The sequence below is a fragment of the Miniopterus schreibersii genome (genome assembly GCF_964146895.1).
Source record: "Miniopterus schreibersii genome assembly, chromosome: 2".
NCBI classification, from domain to species: domain Eukaryota; kingdom Metazoa; phylum Chordata; class Mammalia; order Chiroptera; family Miniopteridae; genus Miniopterus; species Miniopterus schreibersii.
The window spans coordinates 158,746,994-158,769,922 of NC_138102.1; the positions used below are offsets into that span (position 1 = coordinate 158,746,994).

At 38.8% G+C, this 22,929-nt stretch overlaps 1 protein-coding gene across 1 annotated transcript in view; it reads left to right on the forward strand.

Moving 5' to 3' along the window:
• Nucleotides 1–20,942, forward strand: part of ST8SIA1 (ST8 alpha-N-acetyl-neuraminide alpha-2,8-sialyltransferase 1) — a 99,236-nt gene extending 78,294 nt beyond the window's left edge. Inside the window, exon 5 of the mRNA XM_081127523.1 lies at nt 17,044–20,942. Within this exon, the coding sequence (XP_080983649.1) occupies nt 17,044–17,530 (487 nt within the window). The 3' untranslated portion in view covers nt 17,531–20,942. The remainder of the gene's footprint in view (nt 1–17,043) is intronic.
• The last annotated feature ends 1,987 nt before the right edge of the window (nt 20,943–22,929 follow it).

A 22,929-nucleotide genomic window follows, 5' to 3' on the forward strand; every position in this document is an offset into this window, starting at 1 on the left:
GATAAAATTATGGAAAAATCTCTGGGTTCCTTAGAATGGATGAAAGAAATGTCAAAATAAAAGGTTAGTGCAGGACTATCCATAGTCGGTAATATCTTAATGACCTTTTATGGTGTCAGATGGTTACTAGACTTATTATGGTGATCACTTAAATATATAAATATTGAATAACTATGTTGTACACCTGAAAGTGTTACAATGTTGTATATTAACTAAATGAATACTATCTATGTTCTGATGGCTCCTAAATTTGTCCTGCATCTAGTGCCTATTTCTTTATTTCCAGACTCAAATATTCAACTCCTAGCTTGGCTAACCTAGTTGGATATCTAATGTGAGTATTAAACTTAAAATAATCAGTACAGAACTCTTAATCTGCCCCCCCTAAAACCTGGGTTCTGCCCTCTTCCCCAGCTCAATAAATGGGAACTCTATTTTTCCAGTTGCTCAGTTCAAAAACCTTCGAAGTCTCCTGACTTATCCTTTCTCTCACATCTCACATTTGACTGACTATGCTGCCAAATTATGATGAACTTACTTTCAAACATTGTAACTATTTCTCACCTCGTCTGCCGCCACTACCCTGGTCCAAGCCACCATAATCTGCCTCTCTGAGTTACTGCAATCGTCTCCCAACAAAATTTTATGCTTCTCCCCTTACCATTTGTGCCAGGAACCTTGACCATCTAGGAGGCGGGGACTGGGAGGTATTTTAGGTGAAGCATTGGAAAGGAATCTTTAGTGTTATTTATATCACACCATTTACATGGTTAGTTATCCCAGGGCTGGCCCTGCTGCCACAGATGAATAATGGCCTTTGGAGAACTAATGGGAAACACCCTCCAGCTTCTGTATTACAAAGCCCCATAGAGGACAGAGTCAGAGGTCTGCTGCTGTCCTCTAAGACCAGAAGCTCCTAGAAGGTTGTCTCTGTTTTGGATTACATCTCCAACAAATCTGTGAAACAGAAAGGCTGCATTTTTCAGATATTTGCTAGATAATAACCTGTGGCTGATACCACTAAAAAGCCCAGAAGTCAGAGGTTTCATAATACAAATTCTCATTGGATAAAAATGTTTTCTGGTTAGAAACAATCGTGTTGTTTTGCAAGAGCTTTCAGTTATTATTTGTTCAAACACAGTACTCATTATTAAATAAATGTTCACAAATAAGGATTGCATAGAAGACTGGAACTGGTGGTTATTAGTTCCTGTATCACTTGACCTCCACTGCACTTGATACTGTTATTTCATGCTTCCCTGAAATTCTATTCTTCTGTAATCCCAACACAACTCTGTCTTGTTTCTTGTTAGCTTCCTTTGCTGTTTTAGTTTTTCAAAATCCACCCCCTTACTGTTGCTGTTCTCCAGTGTTGCCTCTCAGCTCTCTTCTTTTCTCACTGCATCTTGTATTTGCTTTCCCTTGGGGAAAACATGCAGGGCTTTCCCACTCAGCCATTAGCACCACTGTGCAGATCGTGCCCGGCCTCGCTTCTCTGTGCTGCAGACAGCTGTGTGTCTCCTGGCTGTCTCCATTTAGAAGCCCCACAGGCACCGCACATTCAGCGTGTCCTCAAAGTGGATTAATTATCTTTCTCATCAAACCTTCCTTGTCCCTGGAGTTGCTGTCACAGTTATGAGCACCATCCATCAAGTCACCGAGGTGGCTGACTTTTAAGTACCTCCTCACTTCATCATCCATATCTGCTCAACTGCAAGGCCTTATCAGTATTACTTTCCTGTCATTTATTAACTGTACTCTCATTATTTCCACTGCTATTGCCTTTATAGAAGTCATAACAATTTTTTGCCGGGGCTCAAAGAGTGTCTAAAGATCTTCCTTCAATCTGATTCTTTTCTCCTACAGTACAGATTTGTCTTCTAAAATCCAAAATTAAAATTTGTCACTGGCTCCCCGTTATTTTCAGGTCTCAGCCTATCATCTGTCACCACACCCTCTCATTTGCCCCAGACTCCAGCATCACACTCCACTCCCCCAGGACCGCGCTCACCAGCACCTCTGCACACATGCAGCGCCTTGGCCTAGAGTGTCCTGCTCCTCAGTGACTCGGAGAGGGCTGAGCTGTCCAAAGGCAGTGACTCTGTCTTTTTCATCTTTTTGTCCCCAGAGCCTACCAGAGTATGTGACAAAGAGTGAGTCTTCAGCAAATGCTGGGTTAATATGTGTCATTCTGGTGAAATGCTTTATTCTGGCTTTTAAATTAAATCAGCATATACGAATATATGGACCAAAATATTTACAAGAGAACTGAAAAATAAGGATAGAGGAAGTCAAATGCTAGATTCTTCCCGGAATTTTCACTAACTGCAGTGAGGAGAGAGTTGAGAGTCGTAATTCTAAGCGAAGCCTAATGAGCGAGAATAGCACAGAAATCTGGGGTGAAGGTGGGGAAAGGCTATGACTCTACCCACTCGACCCACTGGCAAAGAAACACAGCAGGGCCCCACCCGAGGGAGCTCTTCTCAGCTTGGTGGAGCCATGCCCTTCCTTCCTCAGTTTCTCTCTTTCTCCATTCACTTGGAAACCGTCCTGCACAATCCATGCCATGCCCGGCTAGAGGTGACAGCTAGAGGGAGTAGCACGTTGCCGGCTAAGTTGTGTGAAAGCTGGAAAATGTTCCAAAAGGAAAGATGGGGATGAGTGGAAGGCGCTAAGAAGAGTGGTGGAGGCACAATTGTTACTCCTGCCTCTGACTGGAGAAGGCTGAGCCGACGGGCGACTCCCCAGCAGCCGGACAACTGGTCACTTGGAGCGGAAGGTCCTCCCCTAGTCCGGCAGAAGCAGGAGACGATTGCTTGCCAGACCCCGGAATCCAGGCTCAGGGCTCAGCACTTGAGTGCTCTCTGGGTCTAGATCCAAAAAAGAAAACTACAAACACCTAAATGATCAGTAACTGTGGGTAGGAGGATACCATTCATCCATTGTGTAGCCAGATGTGTTCTGGATCAGGCTTGTGTGTGTGTGTGTGTGTGTGTGTGTTTACTATTTAAGAAAAATGTAAAAATATATACACAAAATATTTTGCAACACAGGGACTGTGACTTAAACACTCAGAGGAAAGCCACAAATCAAAATTCTTTTCCAGAGGGAACAGAAGAAAAACTTTCAAAGCCTTAGCTTGATATTCTTAATAAGAATTGACCCATTGGGTGCCAGAAATGCTGAGAAGAACAGAGAATGAGCTGAAAGTGGAGAGGTAAAGGGAGATGACTGAGAGTAGGCAGAACTGCAAAGAAAACAATGCACAAAGAAAGCAATACATTCCACATCAGATGGAGCAAAGAGCAGAGTTAGAGTGCAGAAAATAAAGCTTGTAATATTTCAACTTTATAAATGCAGAGGGGTGAAAAAAGGAGGTACATGATAAGAAATAAAATGGAGAAAAATAAAGGAGATTCAATCTATAGGTTACAGGTTTTCTTTTTTTAAAAATATATCTTTATTGATTACAGAGAGAGGAAAGGAGGGGAAAGAGAGATAGAAACATCAATGATGAGAGAGTCACTGATCGGCTGTCTCCTGCACGCCCCCGACTGGGGATTGAGCCCGCAACCCGGGCATGTGCCCTGACCGGGAATCGAACCCTGATCGCCTGGATCCTAGGTCGATGCTCAACTGCTGAGCCACACCCGGCCGGGCTATAGGTTTTATGAAGAATAAAAAATAAGTAATCATCAGGTCCAATCAGGAAAAAGACTCAGAAAATACTTTTCTCAAATACCCTTCTTGAATTACTTAGGATATGTTCTAGGAATATATGTATTATAACTGTGAGCCAAATACTCAAGATATTTGCTGTCTAAAGTATTAACAGTAAAATTCAAAAGCAATTGAAAATGTAGGGATCACAGTATGGAGATTATAAGAAGGAAAGGGGGCTGAGGGGAGGTAGAAGGGGCTCAAGGAGGGATAAATGGTGATGGAAGGAGACTTGACTCTGGGTGGTGAACATAATATACAGATGATGTCTTATAGAATTGTACATCTGAAACATATAATTTTATTAACCAATATCACCCCAATAAATTCAGTTTAAAAGTAAATATGTAAAAAAATGTAGGGATTGAGCAGTGGTATACTGGTGTTTTAAAACCAGCTTGGGGGGGGGGGCGGCCAGGAAAGACGTGATTTGTAAACCCACTTCTGTGGTTTAAGTTCATTGTCACTGTGGCCAACTTCAAGCTACCAATTGAAGTCCATGTGGAGTTGTGGAGAAATGTGTCCAGTTGATTCTCACATGCCTTTAAGGAGCTAGCTTCAGGTAGACCCATTAGTTCACAATTTGAGGGAAAAAAGTTAAGAATTTCGCCCTAGCCAGTTTTGCTCAGTGGTTAGAGCATCGGCCTGGGGACTGAAGGGTCCTGGGTTTGATCCCAGCCAAGGGCATGTACCTCGGTTGCGAGCTTGATTCCTGGCCCTGGTCAGGGCGCTTGCGGGAAGCAACCAATTGATGTGTCTCTCTAACATCGATGCCTCCCTCTCTCTCTCCCTGAAAAGCAATGGAAAAAGTATCCTTGGGTGAGGATTGAAAAAAAAAATCAAAAATTTCATCTCAGACTGTATACCCAAATCAAGTGTGTACTCACTGTATTACTTTCTTAGGGTTGCCATAAGAAATTACCACAAACTGGGTGGTTTAAACCAACAGAAATGTGGTCCTGAACAGGTCTGGAGGCTAGCAACCTGAAATCAAGGTGTGGCAAGGCCATGCTTTCCTTGAGGTTCTAGGGGAGGATCCTTCCTCGTCTCTGCCTAGCTTCTGGTGATAGCCGGAAATCCTTGGCATTCCTTGGTTCACAGACTCATCACTCCAGTCTCTGCCTCCATCATCACATGGTGTCCCCCCTGATTGTGTCTGTCTTCCTCTCTTTTGTCTTCTTCTAAGGACATCAGTCATTGCATGAGGACCTATTCTAATCTGCTATGACCTAATTTTAATTACATCACAAAGATTCCATTTCCAAATAAGGTCACATTTTGAAGTTCTGGGTAGACGTGGATTTGGAGGGGACACCATTCAGCCCAGTATAAGGATTAACACATAAAATGTAAAAAACAACACAAAAAATAGCATCAATGTGAATTCTTATTTTTCCTTCAGATGGAACACTTTCTGCTGGAAGAATTCATGGAAGGTGATGCATACATTTTGCATTAAATAAATCTCAAATTTGTTCTTGTGAGAAACATTACCTAAATTTAAAAATCCAAAAATAATTTAGAAGAAATAGCATCAGATATAAACAGAAAAAGGGGTAAATCTCTTTATATATACAAAAAAATATATAAATCTCTTTATATATACAAAAAAGGGGTAAATCTCTTTATATATACAAAGGTTGTGTATATAAATAGATATGAAAGATATTTCAGTCCCAGGGAAGGTTGGATATAGAGATAAAAAAGTCATGAAGGAATAAATACAAATGGCTCATGAAATTCATAAGTATTCAACCATACTAATAATTAAATACAATTACATTAAAATGGTAGCCAGCTATTTTTGACTATTAAAGTAGCAAAAATAAAGAGGGACTGTAACAATGATGGTGAACATTGTCATGGAGAATAGGGAGAGTAAATTAGCACAACCTTTCTTCTAGAGGAACAAAAGAATTGACAGGTATCAAGAACCTTAAAAAAATGTTCCTACCTTTTGAATTAGTCATAACACTTCTAAAAGTCAATCCTCAAGTAATAATCTTGAAATCTATAAAGCATAAAGAATGGGAAAGCAAAAAAATGGTGTCAAAGAATTAAACATTATTTTGAACCATTAGAAAACACTCTATTGTTGAGGATTCATTGCAGAGAATGTAATCTATTCTAGTTAGTTGAAGCATAAAGGGATTTATTTACTTGGGCTTTAGGGTTGGTGGGAGGGTGATGAAACACTGAGGGAATGGAGCACAACTCCAAGAGCCACAGGGCAGAACCCGCTGCAGTCATTGGAGTGCAGAACCAGGAACCACCTGCCACAGCGGGAAGCTGCAGCTCCAGCTGCTAGCTCCAGACTCAGTCTACCTTAGTCAGAATCTGAGTGTGAAAACAGCCCCCCCATCTCTGCCCATTTAACTCAGTTCAGATTTCAAGACACACAGCTTCACCTCACTGGCTGAAACCTACATCACAACCGGAACCCTAGCTGTAAAGAAGTTCGGGAAGTGCAGTTGCTGGCTCTCCAGCTTTTGAGTAGAGGACATCAGAGAAGGAGTTTGGAATGGACATCCTGGGAGTCTCTCCACGTATTTGACACACCCTAAACATCCCAAATAGAGGAAATGCATTCAGGGGCTTTAAATGACTTTGGAAATACTTTTGATTTAACATTTATTTAAGGAGCATGAAATGGAAGCATATATAATGTGTGATCTCCACGATGTAAAAAATGTATAGGGGACCAGACAGTGTAGAGACATGTGCCAATGCACTGCACACGCGCATGACACTACGGGAGGTTTTCTTTCTCATAAGGATACCTTTTATCTTTTCTACAATGATCACAAATTAATTGTAGAGTCCTCATTTCCCAAGAAAACAAGCAAATGCAGGTTTGATAAATAAATGTGGGAATTAGTGACATAAACAGAAAATAGTATCCATTGCTATTTGCTTGACTGTTTTTAGGGTTTAAAGAAATCCAAAACAGGCTTGTTTATTTCCCTCTGAAGCTGCTTTTTCTCAGCAGCCCTGAGTTGTGGCTGCTGAGATGATAGCATAGGGAGCACAGGTTAGCCATTTGGATACACATTTAGTTTTTTCTGTGTGTATGTGTTTTTCTTAGGCAATATATAAATATATGTACATGTCAATACATAATATTTGTATGTGTAACATGCAAATATATAATTTTGTATAAATATATGTATATATAAATATAAATATATAATGTTTATGTTAAAGTATATGACTGGTGTATGAGTTAGGGCTCTCCAGAGAAGCAGAACCAATAGGAGATACGTACATAGATAGAGGCTGAGAGACAGAGCCGTTGGTTTGTTATAAAGAATTGACGTAAGCGATTACGGAGGATAGGATGTCATACCATATGCTGTCTGCAAGGGGGAGACCCAGGCCTGAGAACCAAGGAAACCGATGGTGTGAGTTCTGGTCTGAAAGCAGATGACCGATGTCCCAGCTCAAGTAGGCAGGTAGAGGGAGTGAATTCTCTCTGTTTATATTTTATTTTATTGTTTCCATCACCATTTATCGCCTCTGTGCCCTCTCCCACCTCTGTCTACCGCCTCCTCCCCTGCTGTCCCCATACTCTTGTCCAAGTCATTGAGTTCTGTCTTTCTTTTAGGCTCAATCCCTGTGCCCCCCCCCTACCTCCCACCCAACACCACCAGAGCTGTCAGCCTGCTCTCTCTCCGTGAGTCTGTCTCTATTTTGCTTGGTAGTTCAGTTTGTTCATTAGATTTCACATATGAGTGAAATCACATGGTACTTGTCTTTCTCTGACTGGCTTATTTCACTTAGCGTAATACTCTCTAGGTCCCTCCATACTGTCACAAGAGTACATTTTTCTTCCCTTTTACAGAATTCTCTCTTTCTCTGATGTTTTGTTCTATTCAGGCACTCAACAGGTTGGATGATACCCACCCACAGTGGGGGGGCCATCTGTTTTACCCTGTCCACTGATACAATGCTAATCTCACCTGGAAACACCCTCACTGACACACCCAGAAATAATATTTAACCAAATATCTGGGCACCCCGTGACATAGTCAAGTAGACACATAAAATTAATCATCACAACTATATAGAATCTTATTTAATATTAATATATAAAAAAACTAATTTTATCAATCCTAATTATAAAGCAATGAGTAAAATAATTGCTTGTAAAGAAAAATGAAACCCAGAAATGCAGTGTATATATGGTCTTTTCCTAATTAACTAGCAATAATATTATATGCTTTGCTGTTTCATAGAATGCTGCTTTTAATTAATATTCCATTGGCAGTTTAAATGGGTAATTTGTACTGTTTATCAACTATGACAAAAATCATATGTGCTTCAGTGTCTTTTCTCTCTCTTCCTTAGTAGAGATTTACTTTTTGGAAAATTAACAATTTTCTAATTTAAATCAATTCCTGGAATAAAACTACCTAAGTAGAGCAAAAAGTTTTTTCCTATGATTCTCCCTTGTGAGGCAGCTTTCACTGCTAAACATCTGTCTGGACCATGCTTTCCAACTTAGCATGTGACCTAGCGCATGACTTTCCTCAGAGATTCTGGGGGACGATTTCACTGCCCCACCTCCTTACAAGACACCCGTACAAGGTGATGCCAAAAGGTGTAGACTAACATGTGAAAATAAAGTTAACCCAATAACAGATTTAAATTAACTTTTTTCCTTAATTCATCCTTAATATATTTGGTCCCTTATCCTAAAATATGATGATTATAGAGCATGTTATTAGGAATAGTCCAGTATATGCACTGTTGTGGGGTTTTTGTTTGTTTGTTTTTTTATTTTATTTTCCATTTTTGAGCAGTGAGTGAAGAATGGTGGCATTAACCATATTTTAGAGAGCTAGGAGAATGACTGCTATCTATATATAACACGTAAAATTTGTTACTCAAAATATTTTTTAGCATAGGCAGACAGTGACGAAAGGGGAAGGAAATGGAAGAAATTGCCGTGAGCCCTCATCTAATATAAGTGTAAGTGGGGAAAATGGTTTACTTTAAAATCTGATGTAATCTACTTGCACTTGAATCACAACCTGAAATGAAAATAGACGTTCTGTTTTCAACAACTGCAATATAATTAACCCCTAGGCTCTGTTTTTACCTAGCCACAGAGTCAACGGCTTTGCAGTCTGCTGAGGTTTGTTAGGGGCTGTTTGCAGTTCATGATTTGAAAGAAGTGGAGGTGAAATGAAATGGAGCGTATAATTCATCCTTGAAGTTGACTTGAGTGAGCTAGATACACCTCACCTCCTCCTGTGTTATTTTCTTCACCTTGCTCTTTCCCTCCCCATCTTTGTTCAGTGTGACAGAGAGTAATGGGACCAGGGGTAGGGAGGGAAGTTATTTTTGCTTCTTTTCTCTCTTTATATCTCAAATTCTGTGTCACACAAGCTTCTGATTGCCTGCTTTTGTCTTTCCATTTGTGTTTTGGCATTTTTAATTCACACTCTCTTCTTTTTGCCCTTGTTTTCTCTTCTCGTGTTCTCTATCTCTCTTCCTTTCTTTTCCACTTGTCCTCATGCATCGTCTTCTTTTTTTCCAGGTGATGGGATAAATTGTAGAGTTGGGGTAGTAATAGTGGGGTGAGCAGGTTGTGTGTCTGAAAGGGCCATGTGCCTCTCCACCTGCAGCTCAGGTGAAGTCCGCCTTGGTTCTGGGAAGTAAATTAAAAATGTCTGAAGGGAGTGCCCAGGGGTAGGCTTGAGATGGTGTCTCCAGTATGTGACAGAGCTTGCATGTGCTATTTTTGGAATCTTGACATTTTCACACTTCCAGTAGGAAGATGCAAAAACACTAAAAGTACCAAGAAGAGGCCTAGGTTGCGAAAAGCATCCAGGAATTCCTGGGGCAAGAGAGGGGGCCACTGACTTCAGTAGTGGTGGCCAGTGTAGTGTCCAAATGAACCAGAGGTACCAGCCACACCTCAAGGACACCAGTGCTGTACCCCAAGGACAAGACAAGATCAAGCACACCACATTAGAGACAGCCTAAGACCCACCATTTCTAGGAGGATCCAGAGGCGAGCAGGATTGAGAGTTCTCCAGAGAGGGAAAACCAGCTCTGAAGAAGTTTTTCATTTAAAATAGCTGTACTGTTTACCCCAAAGACTTTTATGTCAAAGACATTGAATTACTTTTAATTGACAAATTTAAGGTTTTTCCCTGACATTAGCAAGAATGGGATCACTAGAATAAGATGAAGGCAACTGTAAGGTGGAAAAAGTGTTAGACCTTTTCACATGTGAGTTCTGTGTAATTTCAGTCCTGCTACTAGGGGTGTGTGTGTGTGTGTGTAAGATAGAAATCAGTATGTTAATAGAGGTCAATGCTGAATGTAGAATAGGGTGATTACTGTTTTATTTTTCCTTCTTTCTCTCATATTTAATATATTTTTATCGAATACTTTATGGCAAACATACTTCTTTGTGCTCATCTTTATGTTTCAATTTCTCTAGTTTTATACAGTTTTTGCTTTTGTAAAGAGAAAAGTATAATTCAGTGTTATTTAAAAATTATCCAATTCCCTCATTGTGGTCAATGCTCTCTCCAATTTTTGGAGAATTTCATAAGCTTAAATTTATATGGTCATTGTTTATTCCAATTACCTGTTTCTTTTAATTACCTTCAGCTTATTTGTCTCCTCACCTTACCTTCTGTGACTACTCCCCTCTCTCTACTTCACAGCAATGTAGACATGGATTAAGGTTTACTTTCCTTGATTTTTCCAGAATACCATTCCCAAAGGTATTATAACAAAATTTATAGACGTTTTGAGGTGAGAGAGGGGAAACACTGAAAAACTAGTAAGCAAAGAACATAAAAATTGAGTATCAGACATCTCTGTTCTTTAAAGTATTTCAGTCACCCTGTCATTGAGAGTGTCCCGCTTGTTATGTTACATCTAGTCTCTAGCCTCCCAGCATGTTGTTGCTCCTAAATCTTTTCTCTTTCTCTCCTTCATCTCACCCTTTGGCTCTCCAGCCCCGAAATTCCTGCTACGTACTTATACTGGAAAGGTTAGTTACGACTTACTGCCCTTTCTGCCCGCAGGACAGGCTTTTAGAATTTCACCTGCAACACCCCAAGCACCCTTTAAACCTAAACAGAGAATTTTTTTTCCACAGAGAACTCTGGTATTTGTTATTAAAGTAATATTTTCCACCCCATTACCAGTTTAGGTCCTAGTTAAGGTAATGATAGTAAATCTCCCAGAGAGTATGAGTGACTTGAGATAAGAAATCAGCAATGGGTGGGAGGAAAGAGATCAAGAAGTAGCTAGAGAAAGATGTACTTTTGGGGAAATGTTTGTTGTTGTTTTCAGTTGAGGAGACTTGGGCAAGAGCCCATGTGGGGAAAGGGCCAGTGAAAGGGAATCAATGAAGATAAAGGCAATAAAGAGGGTAAGGTGGACCAGGTCCTTGAGAATGCCAGAAGGGGTAAGAACCCAGATCACAGGTGAATGAGTTCCTACAGGACACGAGCAATACGTCTTCCTCGCTGGGAAAAGTTACATAGTATAATGAAAGAGCGTTGAATCTAGAGTCAAACTGAGCTGAGTTGGAATCCAGAGTTTACTACATTCCTGTTATGAAACTTAGAGTATGTACTTAACCACTCTGATCTTCAATGTTTTCAACTGCAGCAAAGGGATAATTCCCTCTTCATAGAGTCACTACAAAGCTTAAATAAGGTAACGTGTTAAGCAGGAATCTTATAATTTGTTGATATTTCTGTAATTTGATTATGGTCTTCCAATTCTTATTCCAGACTATCGCTAGTGTCAAATAAACAAAAGGCCATCTCTATTACATTTTTTTTTCATCTGCTCCAAAGGGATTTGTGATTTCATGACCTCATTGTCATTTGGAATTTTGAATACATTTTGAGGATTAACATCAAACTTGTTGTCTGCATACTTGCTTTGCTTGGCTTTTACTTTCTTTTTAATTTGAAGTTTTTTAGATGGCACATGTATATTCCATTTCCAGGTCCACACCCTCTTGTCTTATATCTGGCCCCCTGACATATTTTCATTACCTGCTTGGCCCCTGTACACAACTGAGTTTTCAAGAACCATGATGTAGACTGATTTCTACTGAAATAGCTCATGCCACTGTCCATGTTGCTCAATCTGCAAATAGCATTTTGTCTTTATTTCATTTGATCTCTTCTCAGCATTTACCATTGTTGATAAACTTCTTAAACTCTTTTATCTTTCTGTCACTGAACACTATCCTGATTATTTCTCACCTCTCTGCCTATCTACCCTGAGCTACGGCTTTGCCTCTTTTGCCCACTGTTTAAATGCTATAATTAGTCAGTGCATGGTACATTGGGCCACCGTTCTTCTGGGTGATGTCATGTTTATGGGTGGCTCAACATGTCCAAAATGGGGTAATAATCTTTCCCTTCAAACTACCTCCTCCTCTTGTGTTACTTATCATGATGACAGGAGCCACCAGAAGTCCAAGCCACTGAACCCCCCAAACTGAAACCACCCTCACACCTAGGAGGGATATATATATTTAACGACATACACAGAATTGACACTAAATAAGGAGGGACACTCCTCCGTATCCCTCACCTTCGCTTCCCAGCTGAAGATCAGCCCTGCTCTTCCCGTTGACCAAAGTTGACTTCCTCCCCTCCACTCCCTGGGGTAAGGCCCTCCTCATTTCCCCCAGAAGCTACTGCATGCTCATTAGTTTCCATTTTGCCTTATGGGTGGAATTTCAACCTTGATTAGCAGTGGGTCATTCTTTTACTCTGCCCTATGCACCAAGCTAGTCTCATCTCTAGCTGCTCCCAAGGCTGTAAAGCCTTACCTTATTAAATGGTTTGCATTTCCCTGAACACCTCCCTCTCTCACCTCTGTGCCTCTGACCATGCTGCTCTCTCAGCCAAGAATGCTCTTTCTCTTCAACTCCTTTTACATAGCTAACTTCTACTCATTCTTCAAAATTCAGTTCAGATTTATCCGTCTCTGAGAGGATTGTCTTAAATTTCTATCCCCTTAGAAACACCCCCAGTCTAGTTTGGAATACCCATTCTACAAATATTTTTGAAATTTGCATTCTTAGGATGTACTCTGTATGAATGGAATAGCTTGTATGATGTGTTTTTTTGCAATCTGGTAAAATATTTTCCTGTGGAAGAGATACTTCCACAGGATAAAAAGGTACAGAGGAGGAAAGATGTGTAAAGCAACACAAAATTAATGTTCATTGACAGAGGAAAAGGAAGCAACAGCTGTGTAAACAAACAGCTGTGCAAAGAGAAAAATAACTGAGCAACCGTGAACATGGCAAGTGGTCTAAAATATTAGAAAAGCAAGTAAATAATCTGAGGAAATGAGTTAAGCCACTGAAAAAATTACTGAAAGGTTTGAACAGGAAGTAAATAATAAGGAAAGTGTTCAAATAAAAGTTATTATAGAGAAAAAAGAAAAATATTTTATGTAGAGGTGAACTTTTAAAATGAACTATGCTTAAGAGATAAATTAACTTGAACATTTGTGACTTTTTTGTCAATGTGTTTTATATGGTACAAACAACATTATAATAATAGTAAAAACTTAAAAAGAATACAGTTACAACATAGTCCTAATTTTTTGTGTTGAAAAGAGTGAACAAGAAACTCCCAATTGTTTTACTTTGCATTATGTGACTACTAAGGTGCCTGACCTTTCAAAGGTAACCTTCTAAAAAATGAAAGCATTCCAGATGAAGCTAAAGTTTCCCCTGACTAACTAGCCAAAGAACATACATGCATAATCCAGGGACACACACAACAGTGTAGTGATGGCCAGAGGGAAAGGAGGGTGGGCTGGGTGGAGGGAGGCAAGGCAGGGAAAATGGAGACATCTGTAACAGTGTCAACAATAAAAATAAAGACAAATAAAGTTTCCCTTGACCCTCTACCCCCACCCCATGCCCACTATTCTCCCCAGAGGTAGCCATTATTTTCAGCTTAATGTGAATCCTTTTAACACTTTCCTATGCATTTACACACATATAGTGTAACTATAGAAAATATATATCTTTACCCTGTATGATAATCCACTTTACCAAGTGCAGCAGTCATTATGCAATTTGTTTTTCATGTAACATGTTGTCTTGGAAATATTTCTATTTCAATACAAATAGAGCTTTGTCATTAAAAAAACTGCCTTGTATCCAGAGTATGGCTGTAACTGTTTGTTTCGCCATTTCCTTTGTGATAGACTTGTAGGTTGTTTCTGCTTTTCTGCATACTTCAGCAAACATTCATGAATATTTACTTAGTGCCATATGCCCAGCATCCTTCCTGGTGCTGTGGATTTAGCAGTAAACAAAACAAAGTTCTCCTTGTGGACATTCAAGAAAGCACAAACAGTAAAGACGTACGCATATAATAAAATGTCGTGTAGTGAGAGGTACTATGAAGAACTCCAACAAAGGGGAGAGATGAAGTGCGTGGTCATAGTTCTCAAGTAGAATACTGACTCTGACAGGCCAAAAGAAAGACCCGTAGATGATGGCATTTGGGAGTCACCCAAAAGAAAGCCACCTTATCACCTTCTCTTCAACTGAGAGTAAAGTCGAGAAGCTGAGTCTCTGCAGAGAGCTTCCAGTTGCCAAACAAAAACAGATATCCAAGGTCAGAAGACACCAAAAGAGAGTCTCTAACATGAGAGTCAGAGTACAAAAACAAAGAACATAAGAATTTGGAAGAAAACAAGATTATTCAAGGGGCAGAAAAAAAAACCCTTAAAAATTGATAATTAGTTTGTATGGAAATATGAATATTTATTGCATCCATCAACTATGAGTAGGATACTATAAAATGAAAAAGAAAATTTAGGTAATAAGAAAGAGCTGTTGGCAATTAAAAGATATAAAAACAGATGGATTCTGATAAAGAAAAGCTCCAGGAAAACAGCTACACAGCAGGCCTTGAAAGCCATCAGGCAGATCCCAGTGAGAGAAAAAAACAGTTTCTGAAAAGATGTCTCAACAATGACAAAACGTGCCCCTGACAGACTAACATGTTGGCAGTAATGGAGGAAGATTTGCAGCTCTAATGGATGTCTGGAAATGAATTTGTGACCGTTTCATGGAAAACCTTTATTTGCTCTGGGGAAAAATTAAAAGTTGAAGAGGATATTTAATAATTGTAATAGACTTTTGTTTCTGATGTGAACAGTACTTAGGCAGACAGGGAGGTAAGTACAGACTGTTGATTTCAATTGTGATATATCTGGATTGAAAGGTCAAAAAAGTCTAAGTGTGTATGGTGGGGGAATGCTGTGAGGAGCACTTTAAGAAAGATAAATCTTTATTTTTTCATAAGAAATGAGTAGGTAAGTGGAAGAGTTTTAAATTTCAATTTAGCATGGTGCTTTAAAATGTAACAAGGTAAACAGCTAGAGAAGTCTTAGAACATTATTTGGGGGAATGTGAAAGGAGATTACTGCTTTCCATTTTAATACTATTTGATTTTTAAAACTATGTACATATATTATTTTGGTAAAAATGAAAATTTAATTTAAATCATTAAAAACATGAAGCAATTTAAATTGATCAAATGAACAGTACCATCAAAAATGTAATATTCAAGAAACTTTATGTACCTAACAAGATAGTTTTAAAATATATATAGCAAAAACTGATTCAATTCAAATATATATTCACAAATCCACAATCATAGCAAGAGTCTTCAATTTTAAAAGTCTGTTATTTTTAAAATAAATAGAAATTTCCTTAAAATGACCATACATTATGTAACAAAGAAAATATATAAATATATTAAAACAGTTATCATCATACAGGCCATATCATCTAAACAGAAGTGTAATAGAAGTCAGCAACGTAAAAATACATACACTACATTAGAACAAATTTAAAAACATATTTCAAGTATGTTTAAAAAGGAAATCTGTCAATATTAGCAGGAGATATAATTACCTATCTAGAATTTACAAGAGAACCAGTTGAAAAATTATTTATTGGAACCAATAAAGACTATGTCAAGATCAAGCTTTAAAAAACCACAACTAAACCAGGAATAAAGGAGAACTTCCTCAACTTGATAAAGAATATCTACAAAAAGCCTTCACCTAACATACTTTATGGTGAGAATCTTAAACCTGTGGATTTGTGTATTCAGAATTTTGGTTTCACATATTTATGATGAGCCCTGCCAAGATGTCAGGTCAGGCTCCCTCTGCTAGTTGTGGCTCAGTTCCATTCTCAGATGCCGCTGCTCCTCCTGCACATAACCTGAGATGGGCAGCCCCCGTCCTGTGAAAGAAATCAAAAGTTGCAAGGGCTTAGTCTATTTTACAGTCTTCTCTTCATTTTCACTTAAGCTACATCAGCAACCTCTTACCTGGTCTTTAGGCCACCAGCCTCTTCCTTCCCCAGAACACCTACTGAACTGCCAGTTACATTTTTTGACATAGATTGACCACTAAACAAATGATGAAATATTTGTAATCCAAATAGCAAATGCTGTAAGTACTTAGTCCTTGAAGGTTCCCCATCACCACAGAGTGAAGTCCAAACAAATTAGAGACACAGGTTTTTTGCAACATGCCTCATCTTCAACCACTGCATTCATCATTCCCACCTTGCTCATTATAGGAACACTGAATCCTCATCATTGTTTTAGTACACTGTATACTCTTGTCAATGACCAAAGTGTCCCCAAAATTGGGTCATTAAGTTTTTAATTCTCCAATGCCTGACACCTAGCGTGTGTTCCTTTAATTTTAGGTGAATATAGTTGAACTTTCACTTCATGTAATCCAAAGTGAAAGAACATAGGAAAGAAGTGTTCTTTGGCCCAAACAACACAGGCAACTCTTAGCATCATTTTATAACTAAGTTTTTCTATGTGACATTATAGTTACAATATAGCATTGATTAATCTGAATACTTGTAGAATCATAGAATTTCAATGCGAAGAAGTATTTTAGAAGAGATTCCTTTGACTTGCAGATGAGGAAATCAGTCCTGTGCTTATATCAGACCACACAAATAGCTTTTATCAAAATCCTGTTCAGTAACCAAATACTTTTTAATTCGTGAGATTAAACCATCCTTACATTCCAGGCAAATAAAATCTAGTAGAGAACAAAATGTACAATGTACTTTAGTTCAGAAGAAATCTCATTAAGGACTCTTAACCTGAGTTAGGATGTGGAGGTGGTGGAAAGTCATGCTCATGATGAGATAATTGGAAGTTCAAGGATGTATAGGCTAGCAAGGCCATCAGAACAACAGAGTAGGGTTGACGAATTTCTTTTCTCCAGGGTAATTGAGCCTCTTTTTCTCTTTACTAGGTTTCAGAACCTGCTGTGGTCCAGAAAGACATTTGTGGACAACATGAAAATTTATAACCACAGTTATATCTACATGCCTGCCTTTTCTATGAAGACAGGAACAGAGCCATCCCTGAGGGTTTATTATACACTGTCAGATGTCGGTGCCAATCAAACAGTGCTCTTTGCTAACCCCAACTTTCTGCGTAGCATTGGAAAGTTCTGGAAAAATAGGGGAATTCATGCCAAACGCCTGTCCACAGGCCTCTTCCTGGTGAGCGCAGCCCTAGGCCTCTGTGAGGAGGTGGCCATCTATGGCTTCTGGCCCTTCTCTGTGAATATGCATGAGCAGCCCATCAGCCACCACTACTATGATAATGTCTTGCCCTTTTCTGGCTTCCATGCCATGCCAGAGGAATTTCTCCAACTCTGGTATCTTCATAAAATCGGCGCACTGAGAATGCAGCTGGACCCATGTGAGGGTACCTCACTCCAGCCCACTTCCTAGGGTCAGTGGGAAAAGGAAGAACTAAGCCAGGGTATTTTGTTAAGTTTTCTACATGACTGCAGAAGGAAATGGTGAAGTTGTTTCATGGATTTGCATGGGCCACTTGCAAACAACAACTACCACCCAAAGGAAACTCAGCTTTTAATGTTGGCTTGCAGGACAAACAGGAAGTCAAATGTTCTATGAAATGTTTTATAGCACACTGTGGATTTGCAACTAGTGACATTCTGACGAAATGATGTTGGTCAAGCACATTTACCTGGTTTAAATCGAGAAGGTACAGTTCACAAATAAGATGGAACTCTAGTTGAAGTTGAAGAGTTAATCAAGGTTAATAAAGGAAATGCCAGGACAAATTGCTACTGATTATCAGTACAAACTGGCTTAATTTAAAGAAAAAACAAAACTACTTATGAAGACTGACAGAACTATAGGTTTTTAAAAAATTATTATTTATTTTTGTCCTATTTAGGGGCAGTGAGTGGGTGATGGGGTAGATTTAAAAAAATCCCTTACTGAGCATTAAGGACACAAAACGCTGCAGCTGATTTGTGATTTGTTGAGCCAAGTCTATGTTAACTATAGTCCCCTCCATTTAACAAATGTTAAAGAAGAATTGTTTCCTCCCCTTTTTGTCAAGTCTGCTTAGACAATGTGAAGCATCGCTGGAATTAGATTGTGTTGATTCACAGTCTGGATAACATGAACAACTTTTCCTCCTCAGAATGTAGGGCATACATTCAATTTTAAGTCTGCATTTTGTAAGCCTGTTTGCATTGTTGTTTTAGTGCAAAAAGACTACAAATGTGAGTGCATTATTTATTTGCAAATTATTTGCATAGTTGTCTTTATAATTTAATGTTCAGAGATGAAGTAAAGCACAATGATGTAAACTTAGTCTCTGGAAGACAGACTGGAAGGCTCCTCCCTTTTCTATCTACCATGGTATATTCACTCTGAGATAAAGCATATGTGTGCGCGTGCGCACACACACACACACACACACACACACACAGCTAAACAAAGCTCAATGCTGTGCAGCTATGAAAGCTGAACCCACATGGCGTGATATTTCAAAAACCTATAACCAGTGTTGGAGAGCTCCAAATGTATTTTGAGTACCCACTACACCCTGATATAAGACAAACCAGCTTACTGGTTGCTGCTTATAATGCTATACCAGCATGAAATGCGAACCTTACCCCCCAATGCTTACCCCAAATGAACAGAATTGTTTTACTTATTCTGACTCTCCCCAACATCTCATGAGTGGATGCTGTGTAGCGTAGGACTGACTGTACGAGGCAGGTTCATACAAGTAAAGGGATGTGAATTAGTAGCTATCTATACTCTTAGCAGGTAGGACTACTTAGAAAGCCAAACTCTGATGGACCACAAGCAGCCAAATGTGTTTACATGTAAGAGAAAGGTAAAGGAAGCCTTTCATTGTCTTTGTTCTTTGGGATGCCTTAATCTAAAAGGAGACGCTAGAAATCACTATCTTTATTTTTTTTAAGTATCACCAAACTTTAGGTAAACTGTGCCAAAAAGTTGTTTCATTTTTTTTAATGGTAGAAACTTAGTAAACAATGTAGATTAAAACAGGTGGCATTTTGGGTAGCTTAATTTAAAAGCTATCAAGATGACAGTGCCCTTGGGAAATATCTACATCATTGGAATAGGCAATTTCTAAGTAAGACTGAATATTGAGGTTATTATAGAAATCAGCAGTTGAAATATGACTGGTTGACATAACCTAGATTATACTGCTACTTAGAAAGTTAAGAATTTGAGAGTATTGATTCTGTGCATAACTCATTTGCTATTTTGATTCTATATGGCAGCAAAAATATAGTGAGAATGTACTATTGAGTGAGCTGCATTAAATATTCACTCTGCAATCCTGAATATATTTCCTCTTTTGAGCTATTGCTATTATTTAATAATTACCTTAAAAAGGAATACATTTTAAGCTACACACTTCCTCAGAAATATAAAAGGGCTAACGAAAAATACATAGAAATGTTAACAAAATGTGTTGGTCAAGTTAGTATTTGAATTGTTAAAATTGTTAAAACGTAAATAATGAGCTCCATAGAGCCAGTGAATCACAATTTTATTGAAAGTACTATCTGGAAATATTACAGCTTGTTATGATTCCTGGGATAGATTTGTGCAGAAAATTTGTACAATGTTTAGTCTATAAATTTATGGCTTCTGAAAGGCAAAACCGATCTGAAACTGATAATGTTTACTTAGACCATTGCTTCTCAATGGAGTGATTCTTCTCCTCCATCTGGTGACACTATAACATTTTTTAATGTTATAGTTTGGAGGGTGCTACTGGCATCTAGTTGTTAGGGGCCAGGGATCCTGCTAAACACTCACAATGCACCAGTAAGATTCCCCGCAAAAAAGAATCACACCACCTAAAATGTCAGTAGTGCCAAGGTTGAGAAAGCCTGGATTAGGCCAAATATTTTGATTGTTCCATATGGTTTTCACTTAAGGATACATACACGTTCTCATGTCATTCAAAGTATGACTACAAGTTAATGAGAATATTTTCTTAGAGTAGATTAAAATGTGGCATTACTTGATAGGTATGCCATACATATTTGTGTGGTTAGATAGATGTATCTAACCTAAGCTTGTGAGGGTTTGTGCTTAGGTGTGCGTGTGTGCATGTGTGTGTAGAATAAACTTGTGCGTCTCCATCCTTATTAAAATACACGTGTTCGTAAGTGAGGATCTCTCTATAATTATCTTACAGCGTACTCTGGGATACCCTATTCCTATTAAGAAATTGAATTCTAAACTCTCATTATTTTATTTTGTTTTTCTGAAATTGAGGACTTCAAAACTTTGCCTCACTCATACTTGGCCAAATTTAGTCAGTTACATTTTCATATTACTGATCATTAAGATTCAGTTCAGAAGATATTCTGGTTATGGAGGGAATTACTCTCGGACGTCCGTCTAATTTTTAAAGTTATTTAGTGACAAAAATGAGGTGGCTCCACGGGGGCCAAAGAGGGGGTGAAGGGACTGAAAATGAGTTCCTGATGAGACTTTTTATAAGAATTGCATTAATGCTAAGGACCATGAATGAGGAAGACCCCTGTTTAATTTTGATTACACTTCATAATATTAAGATAGATGAAGTCATTCCACAGAAAGAAAAATAATTTTTAATTTTTTAATTGAATTTATTGGGGTGACATTGGTTAATAAAATTATATAGGTTTCAGGTGTAGATTTCTATGCTACATCACCTGTAAGTTGTACTGTGTGCTCGCTACCCCTAGTCAAATCTCCTGACATAACCATTTATCCCCCCCATACCCCCTTTTACCCCCCCTTTCCCCTCTGGTGAGCACCATGCAGTTGTCTGTGTCTATGAGATAGGATTAAGAAAAAAAAAATAATTTTTTATATGAAAGCTTTTTATATAGAAGAGGACATTGGATGTGTCAGCTTTATGTAGAGTATCTGACCAGCAGTTTGTAGGCCGTTGTGCATCTAAACCGCAATTAACACAGGAAGTTAAGGAGTGCTTCCTGGGCTTGCTTTCTGTTTAGTTCACTTTTAGCTATTTTAACAGGTAAATGATCCACATGATCCAGATGAGCCCGAATGGCGGCTATTCAGACAGTGCTCTGTGTTTGGCCTTGTGATGTCTCATGCTCTTCTTTTGGCTAAAAATGTTTAGGTTTAGTATAAATTATACCTGAAGCAATGGACAACATGGCTGAAAAACCTACTTGGAAAATAACTTAAGAAATCCTAGAATTCTAAATTTATAAAAAAGATTCTTAATTATTCAAAAGCTTTACAGGAGTATTATAGATGCTTCCAAATGGAAACAATATCAGTAGCAGTCCTCTTGTCGGCAACGATGGTAGTTGGACACTTTGTTATGCACAACCTCTTACTTCTTTGTGTGGAAAGTCAGTCACCTATCATTTTAATTTGTATGTTTAAAAATAATTGGTTTTGTGAAATTTTTTAACTGGCAAATTTTGTTAAGAGGGACCTCAAAGGAAGAAATGTCACAGCCTATTGAAAACTCTACAGAATTCTTATTCTGTTGAGTGAAAACTTTCTTACCAGAACCAGGGAGCATAGCGGTCCTACGCTTGCGGAGGTCCAGAGCTCAAGGCCATAAAGATTTTTGTGGGAACTCGAGGACAAGTATGTGGAGAAATAAGGAATGAGGGCAAAACCGTGCTTTGTGTTTCTTCATCTTCCCAGTGCAGATAGAGGTTGACCCTCCGATTATAAGACTGCTGGTGTGTACACATCAGGGCTGGAAGTGGGTAAATGACTCGAGGCACCTTCAACTTAGGTCAAGCTTCGAACACAGTCAACAGTAACTACAAATACGACCAGCAGTTTTGACAGCTTCAGTCCACTGTGTGCTAGGGAGTGGATGAGGCAAGCGGAAAGGAGGAGACGGCCCTGCTCTCAAGCTCTCAGCACACAAAGGCTCAGAGAAGCCTCTGCTCTTGACCTTGGCTTGCACGCACTCTATCTCTGTCCAGTCCCATGGTCCCATGGCCTCACTGTGGAGCTGAGCTGATAGCCTTGTGACTAGAAAGGTGGTGTGAAAATTTGCTGAGAAGCTTAAAATTTTACACTGTCTTGAATAGGTGTGTGTTTTCAGTTGATTTTTTCCCCCTTAAACTCGTGCTCTCTAAATTTAGGTGTCTTGTGACAGCTCTGGTCACCCTGACCTAATTATGGCCCTGCCAGTGATTTTTCAAAGTGGAGCTTTTCCTCCCACTCAGATGGATTTTCTGAGTCCTTGAAGATAGGGGGATGGTGGTATTTCCTCACCAGTTCCTATAGCCTCTTTTAAAGCCCTGGAGATGAACCCAAAGGAATCCTGAAGCCTAGTGTGTCAGTTTATAAACTCCTAAATATGAGGGCATAATATTTAGGTTGAGTGAATGGAAGGAGGTATATATGAAACTACAGTTGCCATAACCTCTTTTCTTCCTATCTTGAGAAAATGGTTATTATCAGCATTACCCCCAGTCTAGTCTTGTTGTTTGAATTTTTACATACATCTTAGAGGTGAAAGATTGAAGCAGGTGCATGAATGGAAGGCTCATGCAAACACAACACCTCTGCTTGCCGTTGCAGTAGGAAAATATGTGGTTATGTTTCCTTCTAAGTTTTTTCCTTCTGGTGCCAGCATTTCTGATTTATTCTCTAACAAATAAGGAATAAATAGCTTTTATAAATTGGCTTATAATACCTGTGAGCATTTGTGTGATAGCCAAAGCCTATAACTGTAACTTTTTTAAAGTACAAAAGACGAATTATATTTTGTTTATGGTCATTCACTTACCTACCTCCTCTGTGTTCTTATTGATCTGTACATTGTGCTGAAA